The sequence below is a fragment of the Cygnus olor genome, chromosome Z (genome assembly GCF_009769625.2).
Source record: "Cygnus olor isolate bCygOlo1 chromosome Z, bCygOlo1.pri.v2, whole genome shotgun sequence".
Lineage (NCBI taxonomy): Eukaryota > Metazoa > Chordata > Aves > Anseriformes > Anatidae > Cygnus > Cygnus olor.
In genome coordinates this window covers 74,651,531-74,673,962 of record NC_049198.1, presented here as the reverse complement: position 1 = coordinate 74,673,962, position 22,432 = coordinate 74,651,531, and the positions used below count along the sequence as shown (strand labels likewise).

The 22,432-nt window shown below is 36.6% G+C and overlaps 1 protein-coding gene across 3 annotated transcripts in view; it reads right to left on the bottom strand.

Annotated features, from left to right (window-relative positions):
• The window catches only part of XRCC4 (X-ray repair cross complementing 4), a 188,626-nt gene that overhangs the window by 162,301 nt on the left and 3,893 nt on the right, over positions 1-22,432 (bottom strand). For all 3 annotated transcript variants that reach the window (XM_040542043.1, XM_040542041.1, XM_040542042.1), the window contains exons 2-3: positions 9,096-9,245; positions 1,878-2,065 (exon numbers count right to left, since the gene is read on the bottom strand). In XM_040542043.1, coding sequence (XP_040397977.1) covers positions 1,878-2,065; positions 9,096-9,234 — 327 coding nt within the window. In that variant the 5' untranslated portion in view covers positions 9,235-9,245. The remainder of the gene's footprint in view (positions 1-1,877; positions 2,066-9,095; positions 9,246-22,432) is intronic.

Here is a 22,432-nt window from a genome sequence, read left to right as displayed (position 1 = left end):
ATAGTATGTATTTCATCTGTCTGGTATTTAGAATATATTATGTGTGACACAGAGAAGAAAAACAGGATTGCTAAAATTACTGCTCTTATTTTCTAAGTAAAATTTGGTCCTAACCTTGGAATACTGTTGCAATACAGTACTTAAGCCTAGACCCTTTGTGAACAGCACTCAGCCTTGTGTGTGCACAAGAAGCGTCAAGAAGGTGGTACAGAACCCGTAGGGCCTTGGGTAAATACACAGAAAAAGTGATAATGCGGATTTAAATACTATCACCTAATTTTTGGCACTTTACTGAAGAGCCAAATTGTGCTTGAAGTTTCCTAAACTGTATGAGCTTACAATGAAGCAACCTTTTAAGAAGCCTAACTTCACTCAACTTAATCTCTCTATCTCCACTTGACAAAGCAAAGCAAAGGCACTGATGTTGGCTTCTGAAGCACTTAAGTGAGTAGCTACAGATTAGGTAGTATGAATGGCCCTCAATTTACAATAAACTTTTTCTCATCGTTTTCAGACTTGTATCTAATTCCCATACTGGATTCTTTATCAATTTCCAAGTTACAGAAAAAGGCATTTCTACCCTCGCTTCAATGGAATCATCCCAGATAAGGTAGTTCCTTTGGTTTTGGTTCCTTTTTTTTGTTGTTGTTGTTACAAGTCAGTCTCTTAGTTTCTTAAAACCTGAAACCTGAAAAAATTAACCAAAGGAAGAGCAAGGCATGCCTCACTGGTCTGAAATAGTAACTTTTTAAACAAAGCAGGTAGGATAATCCTTAGACACTTTGCTTCTGGGAATGAATGAATGAATGCTGAATTTTTTTTCCATGGAATTACAGACACAGCCTAAATCATTCCTACTCTTCTCTATCTGCAACCTTGATTCCATTCTCTGCCCACAGTTTTCTTCCATATAAACAGTGCTGGTGAAACTGATTCCAGAACTATGCCCTGAGCCTGAACTTGATCAGTGCATTCATCCTACCAGAGCACTGCTATTGCTCCTTAAACCCAAATTCTTTCACTGATGTGGTTGAGAAGTCAGCCATCCCAGCACAACTGAAGCAGTGACAAACCTTGGTTACAGCATAGGATTAAATTCTGGAGAAAAATAGAGTAGGTGCAAGCAGGATTTCCTTAGATTAGTTTCTTCCCCAGAAAAGCTTCAACACCAAACCACAACTTGAAACAGCCAATGGTGTCTAAAGACACAGACAATACTACTTTGTTTCATGCTTTAAGAGTCCTTTCCTCTGCAGCCAAGAAACCAACATGAAACTGCATTCCCACTTGTGATTTGATGTAGTTCTAAGCAGGAAATCATTTTAGGATTAGCTTTCAAAATATTTAAAATAATAGAAAAACTTATTTTTAAAATATGTTTTCACATTTGAAAGTAATCTTAAGCTTTTATTTTTTTTAATTTATTTTCAATTTAGTATAGGCAAAAAGGAGAAAGAAACAAGCAAAGTAGAAATACACTGGAGGTCACAATTTGAATAGCGAAGCATGCTTCCCAAGTTAGGAGTTAAAAACAAAGTTACAGCTTTTGGAACTTATCAGTTTAACGACAAATTGAAGCCAAAATCTAGTCATACCCTGCTTACACGCACACTCAAAAACTTAAATAAGTTTGAGAAGTAATACTCTTATTCAGTAGCATTTCAGATGCAGTACCACAGAAATAGTTCTGTTGATAGGCTTTGACAGGAACTACATTCTTGTTTCCAATTTGACCCATAGAGAAGCTCACCATATTTATTCAATCTGAAATGTGTCAGAATTCTATTTGACTTTAAAGAACCTAATAAAATATAGAAATGTATCAAGAAGGTCCTTCTCATAGTTTAACGATGATTTAAGCATTTAAATGTACTTACTGAGCCATCTTTCAGATTTCTTTCATAGGAGAAGTGACACACTGCATTTTCTTCATCTCTTGAAATAGCAAAGTTGTATTTACCAGCTGATTCTTCTCCAAGTATCAATGCTTTCTTCAGTTCTTCAACATACTTTTCTCTATTCATTTCCATGTCAGAAGCCTCCCTAGAAATTTCAGCTTCAGACACTATAACAAAGAACATTTTTAAGAAATAAATATTCATGTGTGAGCATATACATACATTTATATACATAAACAGACATGCTCACAAACGTTAAGGGACAGGCAAATATTAGTCTATTCCTTCCTTGACGTGTATCAGTATGTGCCATACACTAATGAAAATGCAGCAGGAATACTGTTTTTTCCCATAAGAAGGTCTGTGCCTTTTTCTCCTGTCTGAAAATGGTTTATTACCATTACTCCACAATTTCACTTAGAGTTATTTAGAATAATATTAACCTTACAATAGAAAAAAAAAAAAGCATAACGTTACAACTATGATTTATTGTACCCTCTTAGTTTTCTTTGAAACTGTGTAACCTAAATCCTAAAATGCTGTAGGTAGGCAACTGTCTCCTCACATATTCTTAATCTACGTTCCCAAACTTGTAACTCAACCTTAAAACAAAATAAATTGTCAATTTACAAAGGGAAGATAGACCTAGAGGCAGGTGAATCTATGCTGTACTTACTGTTTAAACACAAGGCCCACTAAATGGGGGATGTGTCTCTACTTTCTATTAGATTTGGTCTATTAAGAAAATTTTATTCCATTCTTTTGAAAACAAAGAACATTTGAATTTGCTGCAGAATAGACCAATTATAGACATACTGTCCTTAAGAACCATGATTGCCTTTCCCATCAGCTTCTGATTGTATGTTTATTTCTTCCTAAATCTTCTTTCCATTAACCCTTAAACTGAAAATGCAGCTCACCAAGACTCATCTTCTCTCCATTGGAGTAACAAGAAACAGTTCTTAATTTTACCACCTAAGTCCTTGGTTATTTTCCTTCCTTTTTATTTCATTCTATGGTTTCCTCAATACTTTTAGAGATCCATATGTTAATTTGAATAAATAACCTTTGTGTCACAGTGCAGTTTCCTGAACTGCACAGACTCTAAGTAAGAGAAATATGTCCATCATGTAATGCATACTTCACTGTATAGCCTATTGATACAGTATTTTAGATTCTTTCCTTGATTCACAGCACTGTTTCCTTCCTTTCTGACCAATCTTCCAAGGAAGACTGCTCTAGATTGTCCTTTATCCTTACTTGCTCTTAGACATTTTTAGCATTTGCCGAGCATTTGAAAGAGCAAGATATGAAAAAGGAAATTAGTTTTTAACAGCCTGAAAACAAAAACACTTCCTTCACACAACTGCAAATGACTTAAAAAATGTACCCTACTTAAAAACCTATTAATAACATTATTTCTTCTTTATAAAAATGCCTTTGACAATAACTTCATAGTGAGGCATAAACCTGCACATATATTGAAACTGTCCTGATGGAAACAGAGCAGCATTTCAAGAAAAAATAAACCTGTTTAAATTGCCTCATTTTTCTTCTGTTTTCATCTAGACACAGTAGTTAACCTCATACTACAAAGAAAGCACTACTTATCAAATCTACCCATCATTAAAAGTACAGCAGAGGGGTAAAGGTATAACTATTTGCTGTGAAGTTATATCCTGAAATGCTTCAGGATTTCTTAATTCTGCATCTTCGGTAATTTTAACTTAGATCCAGAATCACAGAGAGGCTGAAGTTAGGAGTGACCTCTGGAGATTGTCTAGTCCAATCTGCTCAAAGTATGATCGGCTTTAGAAGCTGCTCAGGACCACGTCCAGTTGCATATTGAATATCTCCAAGAACTGACACTCCTCATCTTCTCCGGGCAAGCTATTCTGGTGCTTGGTCACCACCCTATGGTAAAAAAGTTTCAATTTCTGGTATTTTAATTTGTGCCCATTGCCTCCTATGTTGTCACTGGACAACACTGAGAGGAGCCTGACTGTCATCTTTACTGCTTCCCTTCTGGTACTGATACATGTAAGATCCCCCTGAACCTTTTCTTTTCCAGGCTGCACAGTCTCAGCTCTCTCAATTTCTACACTAATGCAGGCTCTAGTCCTTCAGCCATCTTGATGGACTTTCACTGGATTCAACTCAGTAAGTTCCATGTTTTTCTTGTACTGGGAAGCCCAGAACTGGTCACAGCATCACGTCTCCCCAGCACTGAGCAGAAAGGAAGGACAACTGCCCTTGACATTTTCCCTCATTTTCCTTTTGCTGCTGATAGACAGAAGAAGCACTAGATAAACCTGTAGAAACATTCTCCTCTCCAAAGTCATATCCCGTAGGATTCTTTTAAAGAGATCCTAAAACAGGTCAGTCTGCTTTTCTGAACTCTAGGGTCGTGAGCCTGCCTTTTACTGTTTACTCCCCTCAGGATCTTGAACACCGCCATCTAATAATCACTGCAGCCAAAGGCCACCCTTAACTTTTGAGGCCTTTTTTTCCTTTTTTTTTTTTTTTTTTGGGGGGGGGGGGGGGGGGCAGGGAGTGGGAGGGAAGAGGGGTTGGGAAGACAAAGAAAGGGATTTTTTTTTTTCTTTTTTAAATAACATGTTAAAATATACTACAGCATTACCAATTAGGAAGATCATCTATTCACAAACACATCAACTATTTGTGCACACAAAAAAAGAACTACTACCTTACTAATTAACTTAAGCGATTACTGTATGTCAGTAAAACCAGATAAGGCAGGTCAGACACTAATGTACCAGTCTACTACTCTGTAAGACACAGGCTAACAGCTATGGAAAAAAGGTGGCAAAAGACAGCATACTAATGTCACCACTGCAAAGAAATAAACAGCTGACACAAGGACAGAGTACTCCCATCTGTGGAAAATCTAAGCCTGGAGATACACTCAGTTAAAGTGATAAATTAGCACCAGAATCAAAATGAGCTATACCTTAGGCAGTTTTCCCTAAGCAGATTCAAACATGTTAGACCCTTTAAAAGCTAAAAGCAAAAGCATGCAGGGGGAACTGAACTGCTTCGGAGTTGTTTGTAACAAAGATAAATAAATATTGGAATTAGGCTCAATAAATATGAGCAAGTCGGTCTTTCTTACAGTCAGATGTGAAGTATGCCACAACCATGCCAGTCCGAAGTTTGCCACAAAGTTCCCCATGAACTGTAACCACACAATGCCTGAGGTTGAGTATTCTTTCCCTCTTTTTTCTTTTTCTTTTAAAGAGAAAATTGCAAACCTGTCACACTCATAAAGTGAAGGCCTGAACATGGCATTTTACCAGATCTCCAACAATACACTAAGAACAGTACAGGAGTATTTTGGAGCATGCATTAAGAAAAGAACAGAAATAAATTAACCTCATAACCAGCATTCCTAGATTAGAGAAGATGTTTCCACCATTACATTTTAAGTTGCACTATTTATATCAGAGGTTGGGAAAAACAGGTTAGGAGGCAGTGGGGTATATTATAACTGTATATCCCTAGAGATCTGTAAATTCAAAATACGTGCTCTTCCCAAAAGAATGCTTCCTGAAATAGAAATTATATTTGTTGTTTGTTACAGCAAATGTAATAGACAATCATACATAGATGTTTTTGTATTCAGCCTAATACTGATGATCTTTTGGGCACTGAAATACATAATAAAATATAAACAATTGAATATTTAGCTTATTATCATCATTTGAAGAACATGGTATTACTTATTCTACCATTATATTTTTCAAATTTGTTTCTGTAGTCTAAAAAGATAAATTCAAGCAGAGTGAAGAGGACTGCAGCTGACTTTGTGCTAAGTTAAGGTTTAAATACCTTTACAACAGGGAATATGAGAGAAAAGGCAGTGGAGGCAGAAGAGAGAAAAAAAAGGTAACAAGATATATTTTTTTAACCCCCACAGCATGGGCAACTCAACCATCTTTTTTTCTAATGTGGAATCCCTTCCTGATTCATGAGGAGAGAGGAGCTAAGACAGAGGGCCACGTTCTGCCAGCTGGTACTTGTCCTACAAACTGGTCTTTGAGTGAGACTCTGCTTTGTAAACGTTTAGCTCCAATGCCACATCACAGCCTCCCTACTGGTGCACCAAATATGTGTGCAGCTGGCACAAGGGGACAGGAACAAGAGAGAAGCCAGCATACAGCACTGCAAACATGGAGAGACCTACAAACAAGCCACTGTGAAGTCAAAACCAGCTGTGTATCAATCCTCACACATTAAGACTGACAGATAGGAACTTCGGAACAGGACTTGGTACCATCACATACACGTGTGGCTGCCAAAGCTGAAGCAGTAAATTTGCCCTCACCACTGCACTTGTTATCAGTTCTGCCCTACCTGATTCTAAGCCAAGCCAATCATATTCAAACTCAGGAACAAGTCTAAACTCTTTTTGGATCTAGTGGAGAAAGCATTTTGTAAATTTTTTAAAATATACTTTAAGCATGAAACAAATGTCATTAGAAAAGATTACAACAATTGCCTGCTGCATCTCGTCTTTTAAAACTGAAAGCAACACTTTTTAATGTTCATATAAAAATGATACGGTACAATTACTAACAGGTAAAAAAATAAGCCTGCAAGACAGTGAAGAATTGGGTCTACAGTGTTGGTCAACATTTACCTTGTAAGGCTAACAATCCACTACAAATAGCAAGGGCAGAGTGGGAGAGAAAGGCAAGAAATTTAACACCAAAACATTTCTGTTTTTGCTTGAAGCTACAGCCACCAATCATTTCCTACTCCTTATTAACTAGCTTATTTCTTTTAAAGGACAATAGACATTGTTAAGGTAGAAAAGGCCACTAGTATGTCATTATTTCTCTTAAAGCAGAAATAGCACAAACAGAAACGTGGTATCCCTTGCATTATGAGGGTGAGGAGAGGCAGAAAAAATAAGTTGGAAATCCATGAGAACACAAGTGTTTGCCTAGAACAATTATATTAACACTGAGAAAAATTAGACAAACTTTTAATGAAAACAAGAAAGCCACCAAAAAACAGACATACTAGTACATTGTAATAGAGCACTAGGATTTTTTTTCCTCTTGCTTTGCCTCTGTATTCCTTTTGCATGCTGTGTATTCCTTTCTTTTACAAAATTAGCAGAAAAACAAATCAATCTGTAGGAAAACATGAAATTTATAAATGTATATATCTGCAGTTCTTTAACACAATACTGAGTGAATATACTAGATCATACTGCATATTTGTGTGCTTCTCCTCCCCTCAAGATTTTACTTCGTTTTGTTTTTCAAATCAGACTCCCAAAGCTTTTCATCATCACATTAAATATACAAAAACCATAAAAGACAACTCCATCAGCAACTCTCATTCACTTCCTGGTAGGTCTTGCCAAGTAAAATAATCCACAGCATGAGAAATCCAAAAGGGATTTCCCCCAGCAAGAATTTTCTGACCACTGCCTTTTCTCCTTTCAGATTTTGAAGCTGGTATCTAGGCAGTCTCAAACATGATGTAATAACTAAGAAAAAGTTATCAAAAGCAATGGTGAGAGTATGAAGAGACAGATCTCTGCAGCAGATGCACAAGAATTTCTATTCCCAATGAAATTACTAGAAAGACTACAAATTTTATATGAATTCCTGAGAAATGGATCAGATTCTTGCAAAAGAAATAATAGCCTTCTCCTTTGGATGAGTACCCAATGCTAATGTTAAACTGTTTTTCTTTCCCCTTTGTTTAATAGTGTGAGGTCATCTTGCTTTCACTGGTCCTCCATTCTGGAAAATTATCATCCAGCAATTCTGCCAGATGCAGGAAATTTACAAAATGAGAACTGTGTATATACTTTTTCTACACTTTTCCTGTTAAAGTAACACTAGGTCTCACTTACAGAAATAACAGATTTTAAGAATTAGCTTTTTGTGAATTTTAAGGTGTTTATTTTGAAGTTAAAAACTTCCTTTGATACAAGAACAACCACAAAAGCTTTTAAAAAGAAATACTGGAATACTCAGTTAAATATTTATCAACGTTAACACCTTTTCTATTATTTTGAAAACATATACTTTGACTATCTGACTGTGAAATCAAAAAACAAAAACTTTCACATCAGACTACAGGGAGCCAGTATTTGAATATATGTATTTGGCTTATGCAGGAACCACTAATTTATAGAATGTTTTATTTACAGAATGTTCTAAATAGGAAAAGGAATGTGAAAGAGCAGATTTTATACATGCACACAAACATTTTAACTTAGCCTGGTTTCCTAGGTTTGAAAGAAAAAATAAAAGAAAGTTGTATTCAACGGAAAGCTACTGAATGATTAAGGTTCCTACAATACACAAGACAACAGACAAAGCACTATAAAATGGCTGCCCTATTTGAAATTTTGGCTTAAGTAAGTACCAGGGAGAAACAACTTCTGGGCAGCGAAAAGGAAGGAAGTTATCTGTTCTTATAATTTAGAAAAAGAATCAGGCAAACGTTTTTGCCTGTATTACACTGTAAAATATATCGTTCTTTCCTCCCTCTGAAACATTTCTGCTGCTGAGAGAAGTGCTTTGGACCAAGTATCTGACATCTAAAGTAACACACAAATCTTTCCTTCTTTCATGAGGCATGAATGAGACAAACATGCATATATGAAAAAAACCACTTTATTATTCAGATTTCTGCATGGGAAAAAAATGCCACAGGCTAGGTTTTTTTCTAGTAATTTATCCCCAGGGGAAAAATAAATTTTGTCCCCTATTTTTCTCAAGAATTCACATGAGCACCAAGTACAACTACCTTTCATTATTAATATCTTATTAAAATTTTTTAAAAAATTACAATTAAATGTTTCATGAACTACAATGTGCAAATACTACTTGCATTAACCATTGTTCAAGGATCTGAAGAACACACATATGGTACTGCAATATCACGGCAAGAAAACTAGCAAGCAAGAACAAAATATTGCATAGCCGTATGCTAATGGATTAGTATTACTTTAGACATACAAAGTTTCGAGATCTCAAAGATATCTGAACACATCCCAGAAAATCATGAATCTACCCCCTCCATCAGTGAGGAGAGCTAATATTAATAAGGTCTTTTTGCTGCAAGTTGTGGGTCACAGTCTAAAAACTACTTAGAAATTGTAATGAAGAACAGTAACACTTTAAAACACTTTTTTCTTTCCATTATTACCTGTCCCGGTCCATGCACATTCACCATCAGCAAGTATTATACCAAAGCCAGAGCCTAAATCTTTTTCCCATGATACTTGTAGAAAATACACTGCTTCTGGATCAGAAACTGGATGGATTCTGTTCAAAGTTTTCTCCATTTCCCAGTCACCTGTTTTGGAAATAAAATAATTTTGTTATAATCATTAACTTATTTTCAGAGATGCTTAGCAGTTTTATGTAACCAGCTTTGAAGAAGAAGAAAGGTACAAGCACACTCAGAATGGTATTTCACTTTGCCACACAAATTCAGTTTTTTAGATAACAGATGATATTTCCAAATAGAAAAGTGGATTAAAATAATTAAGGTTTAAATAACAGTGCCAACAATCAAATATATTTGAATAGTCCCCAATTATGAAACCATGTGTCAGCCAGGAAGCTGGGGAACATAAAGTTGTCATACACAAGCACCTCCTCATGTTACCTCACTGTTTACTATCACCCAACACACAGCACATGGAATATAATTAAAAACTATCATGATGCAGCTGAAAGACTGTCACTTGCAAGAATGCTACTCAGCTCCACTGCAAAGCATCTACTGCAGTAAATGCCAGCAACAACCAAAGAAATTATATGCAAAAACAGATGCTGCACAGAAATAAGTTTATGATGCTATAGTAAATTATTTTTTTTTCCTCAATATCAAAGCAACTGCACAACCTGGAGCTGACATAAAACCTTCCAAAGAAGGACATATATTTATACGTATCCCAGTCCAACAATAATGAATGCCATGGTACTCAAGGTCTTTATGACTGCGTTTGGCAATTGCTCCATAGAATAATGAAGAAACAGCCAATTCTAAAGTTAAAGTTGACTCATAATATTTTCATCAAGAATGCTTCATGCTGTCCAGTACTTGAAGAGGTTTATTGGCGCTATTAAATTGTACGGGGCTTTAAAAAAAACAGAAGGAAGTGAATGAAAAAGTACATGCTTATTCACACACACACAAGCATGTATTGATATGAGTAAGAAAAATGTAACTGAGGCACTTAAACCACATGCACAGAGTACACCTGCTCGGGCAGGTGTACGGTATTAAAAGCTCTATCTAGTTTTCCATCTGACATGTAGCAGTAAGTAATCAAGATCAGCCTCAGTTCAGGCCCTGAGGGGACACTATTCTTAAAGCAGTACTGGTGAGGAGCTCCTGGCTTACAGATATTGAGGCAAATCCAGATGCAGATTGAACTACCACTAGCCTCCCAAAAAGTTGGTATTTTCATGTCAGGAGCAGCAGCTTTAACTGCAGTTGCCTGCAGTGTCTGACCTCTGCTCAGCTACATTTGGAAATGCCTTTCTCTTGTCCAGACAGTGCACAGAATTCAAAAGCTGCAAAATACATGAATGTATGACTTGTTTTTCAAGCATAAAGCTGCATTAGCAGTTAGATAACAACTACGTTGTAACAATAAATGTTTATTACAAATATCAACAAGGTTAATGCAATAACAAATTAGCTACTTCTGATGGTTAATTAAACCACAGTACAGGTCAACTTAGACTAATGAATCACATTTCTAAACAATGAAAGGATCATCAGGTAAGGTGTCTGCTGTAAATTCCAGGATGAATTTTGGTTAAACAAGTCACTAGGTTTTTCTAGCACTATGGACGACACATGACATTTTCATCATTAATTTAACAAAGAGTTAACTTCATTTTTCAGCTTAAAACTTAAGTTTAACTTCAGTTTAGAATGTATTCCAAAAGAGTTTAGAATTAAAAAGACGAAGTAGGAGTAGGAGATAAATCATGTACGCATAGAGCTAGGCATCATAAACTCTCTCCAACAACAGCAAGAGAGATGACTTTACTATTTACATCCATAAAACAGCACCATTCATACTACTACAGATGCCATACTGAGTTTGTATTCACAGAAAGAGTGCCAGAAGCTAAAGGGTTACTTAATTTTTCAATATTGCTTTTAAGCCCAAAAAATATATATTCTATTTCTAACACTGGTCATTTCTGAAAGCGTACAGTACATCTCTGCAGCTGTAAACAAGAACAGAAAATGGTATATATGGGGCACAGAAGCCTGGAACAAGGCCTTTTAAATTACTGTTTATGGAATGAAAGTCATTTTAAAGATTTGTAGTGCACCAATTGCCTGAGCATGGGTCAATAAAGAATACACGACAAGAAGCATAAGTAAGGTGCATAGTATATTTAAGCATACAGACATGTATTCTCCTTTGCCCGCCAAATTCCCTTTCCCTTTTTTCCTTGTTCTGGAATGATACTGAGTCTCTTATAAAATATTTTGATAAAAATCCCTCTCCAAAAGACACTCCTTATAAAAATACTTTAATTGCTTGTTAATTAAAAGCTGTGAAACAGTTGCATGAAACCCAGAGAGACAACATACAACTTACTAATGCAAATATATAGCTTAACAGGGAGTTTGTGTGTGTTGCATTTGATTCTTATCACAAAGCAGAGCAGCATTCAGTGAAAACCACCTGCACCAGACGATTTTTTTTCCTTTCCTGTTTGTAACAGAAAGCGAAGAGAGCTGGATTTTCTATTTATATGATGATAAAGAGGATGAAGTGCCAGTCCTCAGTGAGAAAACGTGAAGTAAAGAGTTGCTCATTAAAAAGAATTTTTATTGTTTTAGATGCTCTAACAAGGTCTCCAAGGCCTGAAACAAAACCCATAATAATATGCTTCCCACGCATCCATCTTCACATGCTAGTATTTCACATGAGCAGTATGGAACGGCTAGGAATGAGATCTTTTTTAGACATCATTCTTAAGAGAGTTGTTACCAAAGTAAGGGATGAGTACATTAGCAGAACTGAGAAAGCTTCCACGTTATTTGTCTACCTGTGGCACAACACTAAAATAAAAACCAACGTGCTGAGGACATGCAGTGCAGAAGATTGCTCTGCATTTTAAAAACTAAATGCAAAGTACAGTTGACAAGCTTTCCCACATTTTGTTGTGCATCTTTGAACAAAGAAGTTTACAAGCAAGCATAAAACAAAAATATTACACTTTTCTCCCAGCTTTCAACTCCTCCATTGTGCTCACTGACCATCTGAGATGTGCATTGGCTATGTTTAGAGGCTGCCTTACAAAGCGGCGCTCAGTCTTGCTTATGATCTCCAAGCACTCAACTCTTCGAACTCATCAGCAAAAGCATAAGGAATTCTTGGCAGTTTACACTGGTTATTTACTCCTCTCCAGAAGGAGCAAATGTTCATAAACAGTAGTCTGACCAACATGGCATACACAAACATCATTGCAAACAAAAATATTGTACCTTACTACCTATTTTTGAAAAAATGTTTGTTAAAAAAAGGCAAAAAGACCTCTTCCCCAAATATCCTTAAAACATAACTCATAACTCCTCCATAGTGTATGGTGTAGTGTGGAGTAAACCAATAAATCACAAACAGCTAAAGTGTGAGCAAAAAAATAGCTAAGGACTTATCTAACCAACCAGCAGTGAAAAACGACCACTAATGAAAGGGAAAAAAAAAAGAGAGAGAAAGGAAATCAAAGCACCTTCTTTATTCACCTACTACAAGCTGAAAGCATGCATCTCACCCACCCTAAAGGCAACGCTGAGTAACAAACGTACAATAGTGTATTACTGAAATATGTACGTCAGGGGAAGGAATTGGGACATCCTTCTTGGATCCCTGAAGTCAGTTACATGTTCATGGGATTCACAAGCCGTTTTGTTCAATGCCTTTAAAAGAGATATATTCCTCTATATGTCAAGAACTGAAGTAAATTAAAATACCCTCTTTCTAAGACATCACCCTCCCATCTTCATCTGCCCTCTTACTATATTCTCTCATCTTCTCATCAGCCTTCAATATGTCAAGTACATGACTCTTCACAGATCAAGGACTTGTTTGTAAAGGGTGCCCATGTCCCTGCTGGAGTTTCTGCACCAGGGTGTCCCTTGAGGTGAACGCTGAGGGGTACAAGACGAGCAAACTTGAAGAAGATTCTCCTACTCCCTGTCCCCAAATTAATACTAAGGAAAAAAAAAAACACCATGTTGTAAACATTTGGCTGCCAATCAGCACCCTCAAGGAATGCAAAAGAAAGCACACCTTCAAGAACTCCAACTAAATCTACCTTTATTTTGTCATTTCCATGGGAGAAGATATTGTATATACACAAACTGGAGGCTACTATAGGATCAAGGCTGAACCAGGTGATGTCTCCCATTGTTACTGTAGACATTATCTTCCAAACCCTAAATGTAGATTGTAGAAATAATTAAAGACGAAAAGTAATTTCAAACTGATATCCAGATATGTTTTTAAAAAATTATTTAATATGATAATTCGTTGTCCTAACCACTACACATGCAAAATTCAAAGAGACTGTCCGACATGTGCTTACCTAAGAATTTACCATTATACATTGAAAATGCAGTACCAGTAAAAATGCTATTTGTCTTTTTTTTTTTTTTTAAAGGAATGTCAAAATATTCCTCTGTTTTGGCTATTGTCTCAAATGAACTATACATACAACTGGAGAATAAACACGACAAAACATATCACAGCTGTTTGAGATGCTCTGGGCCAGATACTCATCCAGGACACAGAAACTGTCGATGTACTGACAAAGGGGTCTGAAAAATCCACCCCAACCTGGAAACTGACCTTCCACAGAAGTTGGTCACACAAGCTTGCAGAAGCTGCTACTGCTTTTTCAGACTTTACCAACACCTCTACCAAGTGATATTTTTCAGTATGAAAGACAGCCAGAATACAAAGATGGATGAGGGAGAATTGAAACTCTAAAGTTTCACTATCACATCTTTGCCAGGAAAGGTAGGGACATAGATACGAATTCTATTAATGTTCAAAACTGTTAAAACAGCCACCTGAATTTTGGCACTCTCACTGTTCAACAGTCCAGTTGCTACTGAAGCTTATCAAAAACCACTGAATAAAAAACAGACTACTTTTATAGCTATCCATCAACTTAAATTACTGAATTCAGGAACACATTATAGCACTCTAAAAAGCACCTAGGAGTCAATTAGAACAGAGAAGTACCTTGGAGTGCATTTCAAGATTCAGCAATACTGTCTATGTAGGCTCTTTCCAATTGAACATCTCAATAAAATGAGAGCAGTCAGTACTTCTTTCCTCCCTTGCTTACTATAAAGAAAAGCTTCAGAGAAACTGATTGATTAGGGCCATAAGAAAGCCAGTATTTTCCTCCTTAAGGGCACAGTAGGTCACACTACATATCAGCACCTCGACATGTCAGAGCCAAGGATCTGAGACAAGCTTGCAGGTGGGAACAGCAGAGTCCCGCCCCAAATTAGTAAATCAGAGGCTTTATTGAGGCCTTCGAACAGTTGAGGATTGAGCTATTTATCTTTAGCACTTTGTCCCTTCGGTCTTTGGCTTCCAATGATCTATATTAGTCAATGTTTCTTTCTAAGGAGAAATCAGCTGTTGGCTGGTTTGCAATTGACTGGAGCCTACTCTCCGAACAAATAGAGTACACAGTTGCTTCTGAATAAACAAGACACTTTTAAAATTGGTTTACAAAGAATTTTATATGTTGTTTTGGATAGCACTAGGCATAGACTAAAAGCCAAATCTTTTAGGCTGCTCCAACACAGCATCATTGATAATATGAACTTCAGCACTTTATTTTTCCTCCATGCAGACTAATGGCTTTTCTTCAAATTGCTTCAGCTGCAGGTGTTTCAAACTTTAGCAGCTATGCATGGAAGGCTGCTTACAGATCAGAAAGAGCTACTATATCTTTCTAATGGAGCAATTAACTTAAGTGCTTTCTTGTTGAGAAAAATAGGGTGCTATCTACACTGACTTCAGAATAGAAGACCAGCACAAATAGCACACTGCTATTAAGTCTATAATTCGATCCTTTCTTCCATTGGCTTGACCACAACATACACTAGAAATCTGAATGGAATAATCAGAAGAAAGTGCATGGTTAACCTAGTCAGAGAACAGGTACTATTCATGAAACATTGTCTGTATTTGTAAGTGGATTAGTTGAGTTTTAAAGCAGTCAGAAAAAAACCTAAGATTACCTTTAAAGAATAAACCTAGTTATTACCACATTTCCTAGCTGAAGGCAATAAGATAATGTCTGTATTTATGAATATTTCTAGAGATATATTTCATACAAGTTGATTTTCTTTCATGTTAATTTAAAATTCCATTAACTCCAATGCTTCAAGAGGAAGAGTATTAAAATATCTGACAAAAACCTTAGTTAATCTAAGATTTACTATCCACCTAATAAGGACTTCCTCTTTTTTCTTTTCAGAGGAACATGTCTGGGCCAAGAAGCATTAAAAAAAAGAACACAGCAAACTGCCTATCACATCTCACAATGAGCCTCCCGTTCTCCTGGCCGCAATATTTGTTTGACACTGCAGGAAGGTTCAATAGTAAATCTTCAGCTGCATCTTAAAGATACCTTTGTAGACCAAAAAAGATAAAAATTTTGAAAGAGCTCTGTTTCTAATGGATTTTAGCAGGCTAACATATTTTTACATGACATGTAACATAAATTGTTTCTAGTTGTTCCTTTGTTTAACCTTGTTACACAAGGTTCACAATTTTGTCAATAATGTATCTTTGTTGTGCAGAAAAAAGAAATGAATAAAAAATTGGCACTGGATATAAAGAAGCAACTGAATGACTTAGTAACTTCAGGAAGATGGGTTAATGGCCCATCTTAAAAATGCAGTGCTACATGACATTTGATTAAGAGACTGACTTCAAGAAAGCTGCAATCAGTATTTGGTCCTCAAAGGACCCAAGTGCAGAAGCAAAACTCACATGGCTAACATTTGCACTGCTTGTTTCCCACTGTTTTGTGGCAGCCACAGAAGTATTGGAAACATGCACATACTTATTGTACAACTGTCAAAAAAAAAGCAGCTTTTTAGCTTGTCAGACTCTGTAGGCCAATAGGATATGCAAGATTTGCCACAAAAGATCTGGAATCTACGATAAGGAACAACCCTTGTCAGACTTATTTACTACAGTCACCAGTTGAAAAATGAGGAGAAACAGAAGGAAGCAGACAGTCAACAACCTTTATAGTAGGAATCTTACTAACAAGCTTTGATCTTAATTGTAGCCTGGAGGCAAAGCCCACCCTGGTGTTTTTCATCCCCTTGAAGTCTCAGGCCTAACCTACTACCAACTCCAGGCTTCCAGGCTTGCCAAGCTCACTTGTAAGCATCTGTATTAGGAGGCAGTTTAAGCTACAAGGTTAAAAAAAAAAAAGGCCTTAATATATTAAAATAAATACCCAAGTGGGAAACTATACTAGCAATAATGGAAAAACTTGATGTATTTCCAAAAAGAGCAAACCTTTCTTTTTCACACTTCTCCAGGAATGCTTCCAAACCCCATGCTTGGAATGATTTGACTGCATGCACACCGTCAAGTTCTAACTTTCCAAAATTCATATCTGAAAAATCCTAGAGTTTTTAAATAAATCACGATACACTAACTGAATGTTACCAAGATATCACATAAATTAAAAAAAAAAAAAGATAATAAAACTCAATCACACAACTGAAAACTTTATCAGTGAGAAAGCTAATTTTAGTACTAAATTACTAAAGAGCATGTGTAGAACCGAGCAAGGATCAAAGAACAAGACCAGACCAGATTCAGGTGGGATGGAGAGTCAGCAGGCATGCCCAAGAGACCCAGACTCCCCACTTCTGTTGCCTCTGGGAGATGCAACTTCAAAAAATATTTATTGACTTAGTTTGGCAGAAGGTCAGCCTGGCTCTCTGAGGCCCTGCTATAGCCAATGGTGGCATGGAGCCATACCTACTTAGCCTAAGACTGTGGATTTCAAGGAATGGCAATTTATTAAGAAAGAAAATTTGCTTTATCCAAAAAAAATAAAAATAAAAATAATAAATGTATGTAACAATTCCCTCATAATCTGAAAAGCAAGCATTAAAAACTTTACATTTTGAAGATAAAAATAGAAAAAGGAAAAAAATCTGTACATGTTTACCACATATAACTTTTCAGCCTGCAGATAATACAGTATATGATCAGCAACAGCAGAGAGCCAGGAATTCCTGGCATCTTAGTCACATTTCCAAAACCATCTCTGCAGTTTTCAGTAACTTATTATCCATTTGAGAACACTGAAGCTGAAGGGAAAAAAAAAAATAGACAAGCATGTTTTATCCACCCTTCGCCTATCTAAAAATACTCGGATACATGTGTCTTTTTGATGTATGTTTGGATACCCTGTTAGACTGGTTGAGGTATCATCTGTTTCCCAAAACACTGCCTTCTCTTGGATTAAGAATTACCAGGATATTCAAGACAGCAAACAAATCTGTCCTACAGACTTCCTTTGTTTTATATTCTTTAGTCCCCATATACACCTTCTATTATGATCTCACTCAGTCTGACATGTTTCTGTAAATCTTTGACTTGGTATCACTCAGCAATCAATTTCACTAAATGGTCCTACAATTTTATTTTATTTATTTTTTTTTAATTTGAAATAAAGCTAAATTAATTCAGTGCTGTTGAATCCACAACTGTTCCACAGGCAGGCATAACAAATCCCAGTCAAGGAAAAATGAAGCAAAGAAATCAGCATCAGCCACATACTGATGCATATATTTCTATATCTGAGTGGACTTTCTGAAGAGCTTGGAAAAACTGAGCCAGGAACCTAGAAAAACAAGTTTGGCCAAATGTAGCCACTTCAGGTATAAATATGAAGGCTTACATATACTCCTCTCCCCCCAACACTCTCCAAAGAGATGGATTATTTTAATTTCAAGTCTCTGTCACATTAGTAATAAAAAATAGGCCTAGACTCCAAATTGCTTTATCTTGCTAAACACTTTCCTAACAGATTCTCTTTGAAGAAAATTCCTGTTACCCTGTCTTCACTTAACAGGAGCTTTATTATGTTTTTCTTTCCATTTTCTATTTATCAACTGGAATAGGCCACATTGATCTCCATGAAAACAAAAAGCTCACAACACTTCAGTTTATTAATTTAAACATTATAATTCATTTTTCTTCATGTAGTCCCCACATAAAAATAATTCACAGGACATTTCCAATGAACTTTCAATGCACTTAAATTTCAATTCTGCATCTCTTTGTTCAGCCATAGTAATCCCTTTGCATTGAAAATGAATGCCATTTGTGACAGATTAGGTTAAGTAACCAAGAGTTGAAGATGAGGCAAAGAGACATCAATCCATATGGAACATTAATTTCAGCTGGTTCCACAGATAGGCACAGGTTCACCTTCGGTTCTTTAATCTGCTTTGAATGCCAAGTCACGAGATTTAACATATCGGTAATGCATTGGACACCGTCCCCCACACACAGATCCTTCAAAAGAGGCAAAAAAACACAGAGAAAAGCATGGCACCTGGTTAACTTAGGTTTTGTGATGATGCACACTGGACAAACCAAAACAGGAGGGAAACACCAATCCATACTAAGAACTGAAAGGCCAGTATTTTAGCAAGGAAGGTGTCAGTGTACAAGTCCTGTAACGTCAGAAGTCTGAGCTAATGAGCAGCATTCTTTAAATTAATAAATAAATAAAGATACCGCCACTAAATTGACAGCAAATTCAGTGGCCATTGACTCTAACTTAAAAAAAAAAAATCACTCAAACCAATCAGCACATATTCTGTCATCATTAAGTCTACAAACTGCATTTAGAAAGGAACAAAGACACAAAATTTCACAACAAGAGTCAGCTAAAAGTCCTATGAATAAAAATATGAAGCTTTTTAGGAGACACCTACTCATTGTCTATCTAGGTAGTTTTCTTGACACTTTCATATAGTGAGTTTTTTTTTCTTAACATTGGCCAGGCAAAAAAAAAAAAAAAAAAATCTCTGAAAATTAAACCCACGACACTTGATGCCAGGCAGGGGGTCTACTTAAGGAAGACAGCTCTTCAATATTAGTTTCCCTTCACAACTAGTACAGAATACTAGCTTGCATTGGAGTGAAAAAGAATTTGCAGACTAATATGAGGACACAGCAGGGACACACCAGTGGAAAAATGCCACTGGGACTTGAACAGAGAAAGAACTTAGGCACTTACTAAGAAAATATAGCACAAAAGTGCTTTGATATTCCACCAGTTAAATACAGTTTTTAGGTTTTAATGTGTAAATTATTACAAGGCAAATATGTGGTGCATCAGTGTCTAGGACCCAAAACTGTTGTTTTATGACAGTAAGTCATTGCATTGCCATATAAATTAAATGAATTCTTATGGAATGATGACAAAAGTTATTGGGAATAAAAATTAAAGCAGAAAATACTTTAAAATTAAGACTCAGTTAAGTTTAGGCTTCACTGCATGTTGGGTCACACTTCACCTTCCATTGCTGGGCTTTCTGGTTCCCAACTGCAAAAGGTAAACAGGACCGCTATGGCACAGCAGTATCCTAAATGAAACAGTGAACAAATACAATAAATCTAAACTCATGTCCATACACCAGCATGTAAAAACCCAGCCCTCTGCACAGAAGAGTTAATTCTGGACAACTGCAACAGACTGTTGCAGTACATTTTGAGATATAGTACCCCCACTGCATTTTCTCCCCTTTCATACAGTCATTTGTTTTGCATTGTCAACTACCGAAGTAACAATATGAACATTGAATTTAGAGTATATACTAAAAAAATCCCTCTGAGAAAACATCTATTTTTAGGACAGTTAAAGTTAATAAAACAAATTCCTAGCACAGACAAGAATGACTGTAAATTGCAAAGCACCATTTTCAGCTATATACTTCCCTGATTAAGTCAGGAGGAAAAAAACTTCTGATAGTGCTTTCAGAAGCTATGAAAGGTAGGCCAAGTAATACCTGCTGCTATGACACACACAGGAGTGCTAACTTCCTGTCTCTTATTTTAAAAAATAATTATCCTCTGCGATACCAATGCCTACCTTTTACTGAAATTAACATTTCTGTCCAACCTCTGTAATGCCTATGGCCACTGTGTGCTGTAGTCTGACTTAATTCTAGCATTAGGTTTCACAGCTGGTGAAATTTAATGTAAGCCCACACAATACAGTTTGCTGCCTCCAACTACTATCTAAGCTTCCCTCATTTGCTCAGTCAACACAAATCTCTCCTGAGGTTTTTGTGAAGTTTCCACCATAAGCTTGACACAGCTGACTGCATTTGGAAAGCCCCATGGACCCTCTTTCCTGTCCAGCTACTGTGCTGAAAAGGGTGGCCTCTAAGATCCTTTTGTAGACCTGCAAACAAACAATCCCTTTCATAATCATTTGACTCATCTGTAAAAACAAATGCAGCCTGTGATAGGATATATAGCCCCACTCTTCCTCTAATGGCGTTAATTTTTCCATCCCAAGATAGCAAGTAATTTGGCTGATCTCTAGATCAAGAACACAAATGTTCTCAGTCTCTGCACTCTTAAAAATCACATAAGATTAGTATCTTTTTTTTTTTAAAAAACTCATTTTACAATCTCTGCTCTGTCTGTCTGCTCTGTTGGAGGACACCTTTTCCCACAAGGCCAGCCTCAATACTCACCTAAAAGTTTGCAAAGCAGATGTAGAATGGTTTTTATTATTCCAATAATTTTCCAGACTCTGTAGATTTGGTGGTACTTAATCATATAATCTTTTATGGCATTACTATTATGTCTCAGGAGAGAGGAACATCAGAGGTGCTTGGCTAGGCACACACATAATGAAAATATTTTTTCAACTTGGAACTTTTCCTGTAAAATATGCCATTTAAGTTAATCAGATTTGACACTTAGATTAGCAAATGAGAGCAATTTGTTTAGAAATTCTCTTCTAAATTTTATCTTGATTTCAGAGAACACCAGTCCTTCGTTACTACATTGATACCAGATTTCCATACTAATTACCTTCACATTCACAGGGGCCTTCCACCACCTCTCCTCTTTCCATCTCATTAACAGGAGGTAGGGCTAACACCCTAAGACTAATGCCCGCAAAGACACCCTGATGACAACCTGTAGGAGGTGAAGGACGCCATTTCTGAACCTAGGAAATGGGATGCAGCTCTAGTCAGTGGATGGACCACAGAAGAATAGTAAGGCAGGCCCTATTTTTGTTGCAGAAATTTTAATTTAATGTTTAGAAATAGTATTTTAGAGTAACTTTCTAAATTGTATTCTAGCTTTTTCACTGAGTGATGCTAGTTCAGATCATAATTTAAGGTGAATGCACATTATTTTACATTCTACATGTCCTAGAAGCAAGAAATACAAACTGCTCTGCCAGATATAACAGAGAAGAAATCACAGCTGTATCCTATTAACCTTAATGATAAATAACAGTTTGAGACCTTGCAAATCTCACCCTAAACTCCTTGTGACTCCACCCACTCTTTAAGGGCATGTGGTGCTTTTTCATTTGGGGTTCCTGAGCTATAAACGCCCTGAAAACATTCTTCACTTACTCTTACCTCCTAAGCAAGAAGAGATAAGGATTAAAGCTTCTCATCCACAAGAGGCACCAAAAGATAAAAAGCACATCAGAAATAGGCATTGAGACCAAACAGTAAGTGACCCTGGGAGGTTCAATGCACGCAGATGAGCATGTATCACATAATGCTGGGAAGCCATGCGCCATTTCAAATGATCTCGCCCGCAGTAAAATGGAAGTCTGTTAGTCAAAACGGACCACCAGAAGCCATCTAGCATTCCTGAAAACTTTCTAGCAAGACAAAACACCAGCAGCACTAACACTGGGATTGGCTATATCAGACGGGGGGCTAAGGTACCTCTGCCAGAGGCACAGTGTAACTGTGCCATGCCATGACACCAGTTTGTTAAAAAAGCTGCAGTACCTTGCTAAGTTGCACAGTAACCCTGACACTAGCCCATCAGTTGTATGCAACTACATTTTCTTCTTTTTTCTTTGTAAATAATACATAATGCAAAAGCTTTGTTTTGTGAGATATATACAATGAAGCAAATACACTGATTTTAGTCCAGGTAAGTGTTTGAAATCAACAGAATTCAAATGCTGAGGCATTTTGGAAACCCTTTCTGTGGCTTTGTCTAAGATAAGTGTTTACAATCTGACTCCCTAGGTTTAGTTCTTAAATATGACAGTAATAGATATATTAGAATCATCTTATTGGTCCAAGACGCTGTTGTTCTGGTCACTTCACTGTGTCCTTATGTGCCTCTAATGCCACTGCCTCATATAACCAATCATTCTAAAACTCCGTGTGACAGCAGACAAAAATGTTGTGTATATAAAGTAAAAGGCAAATGC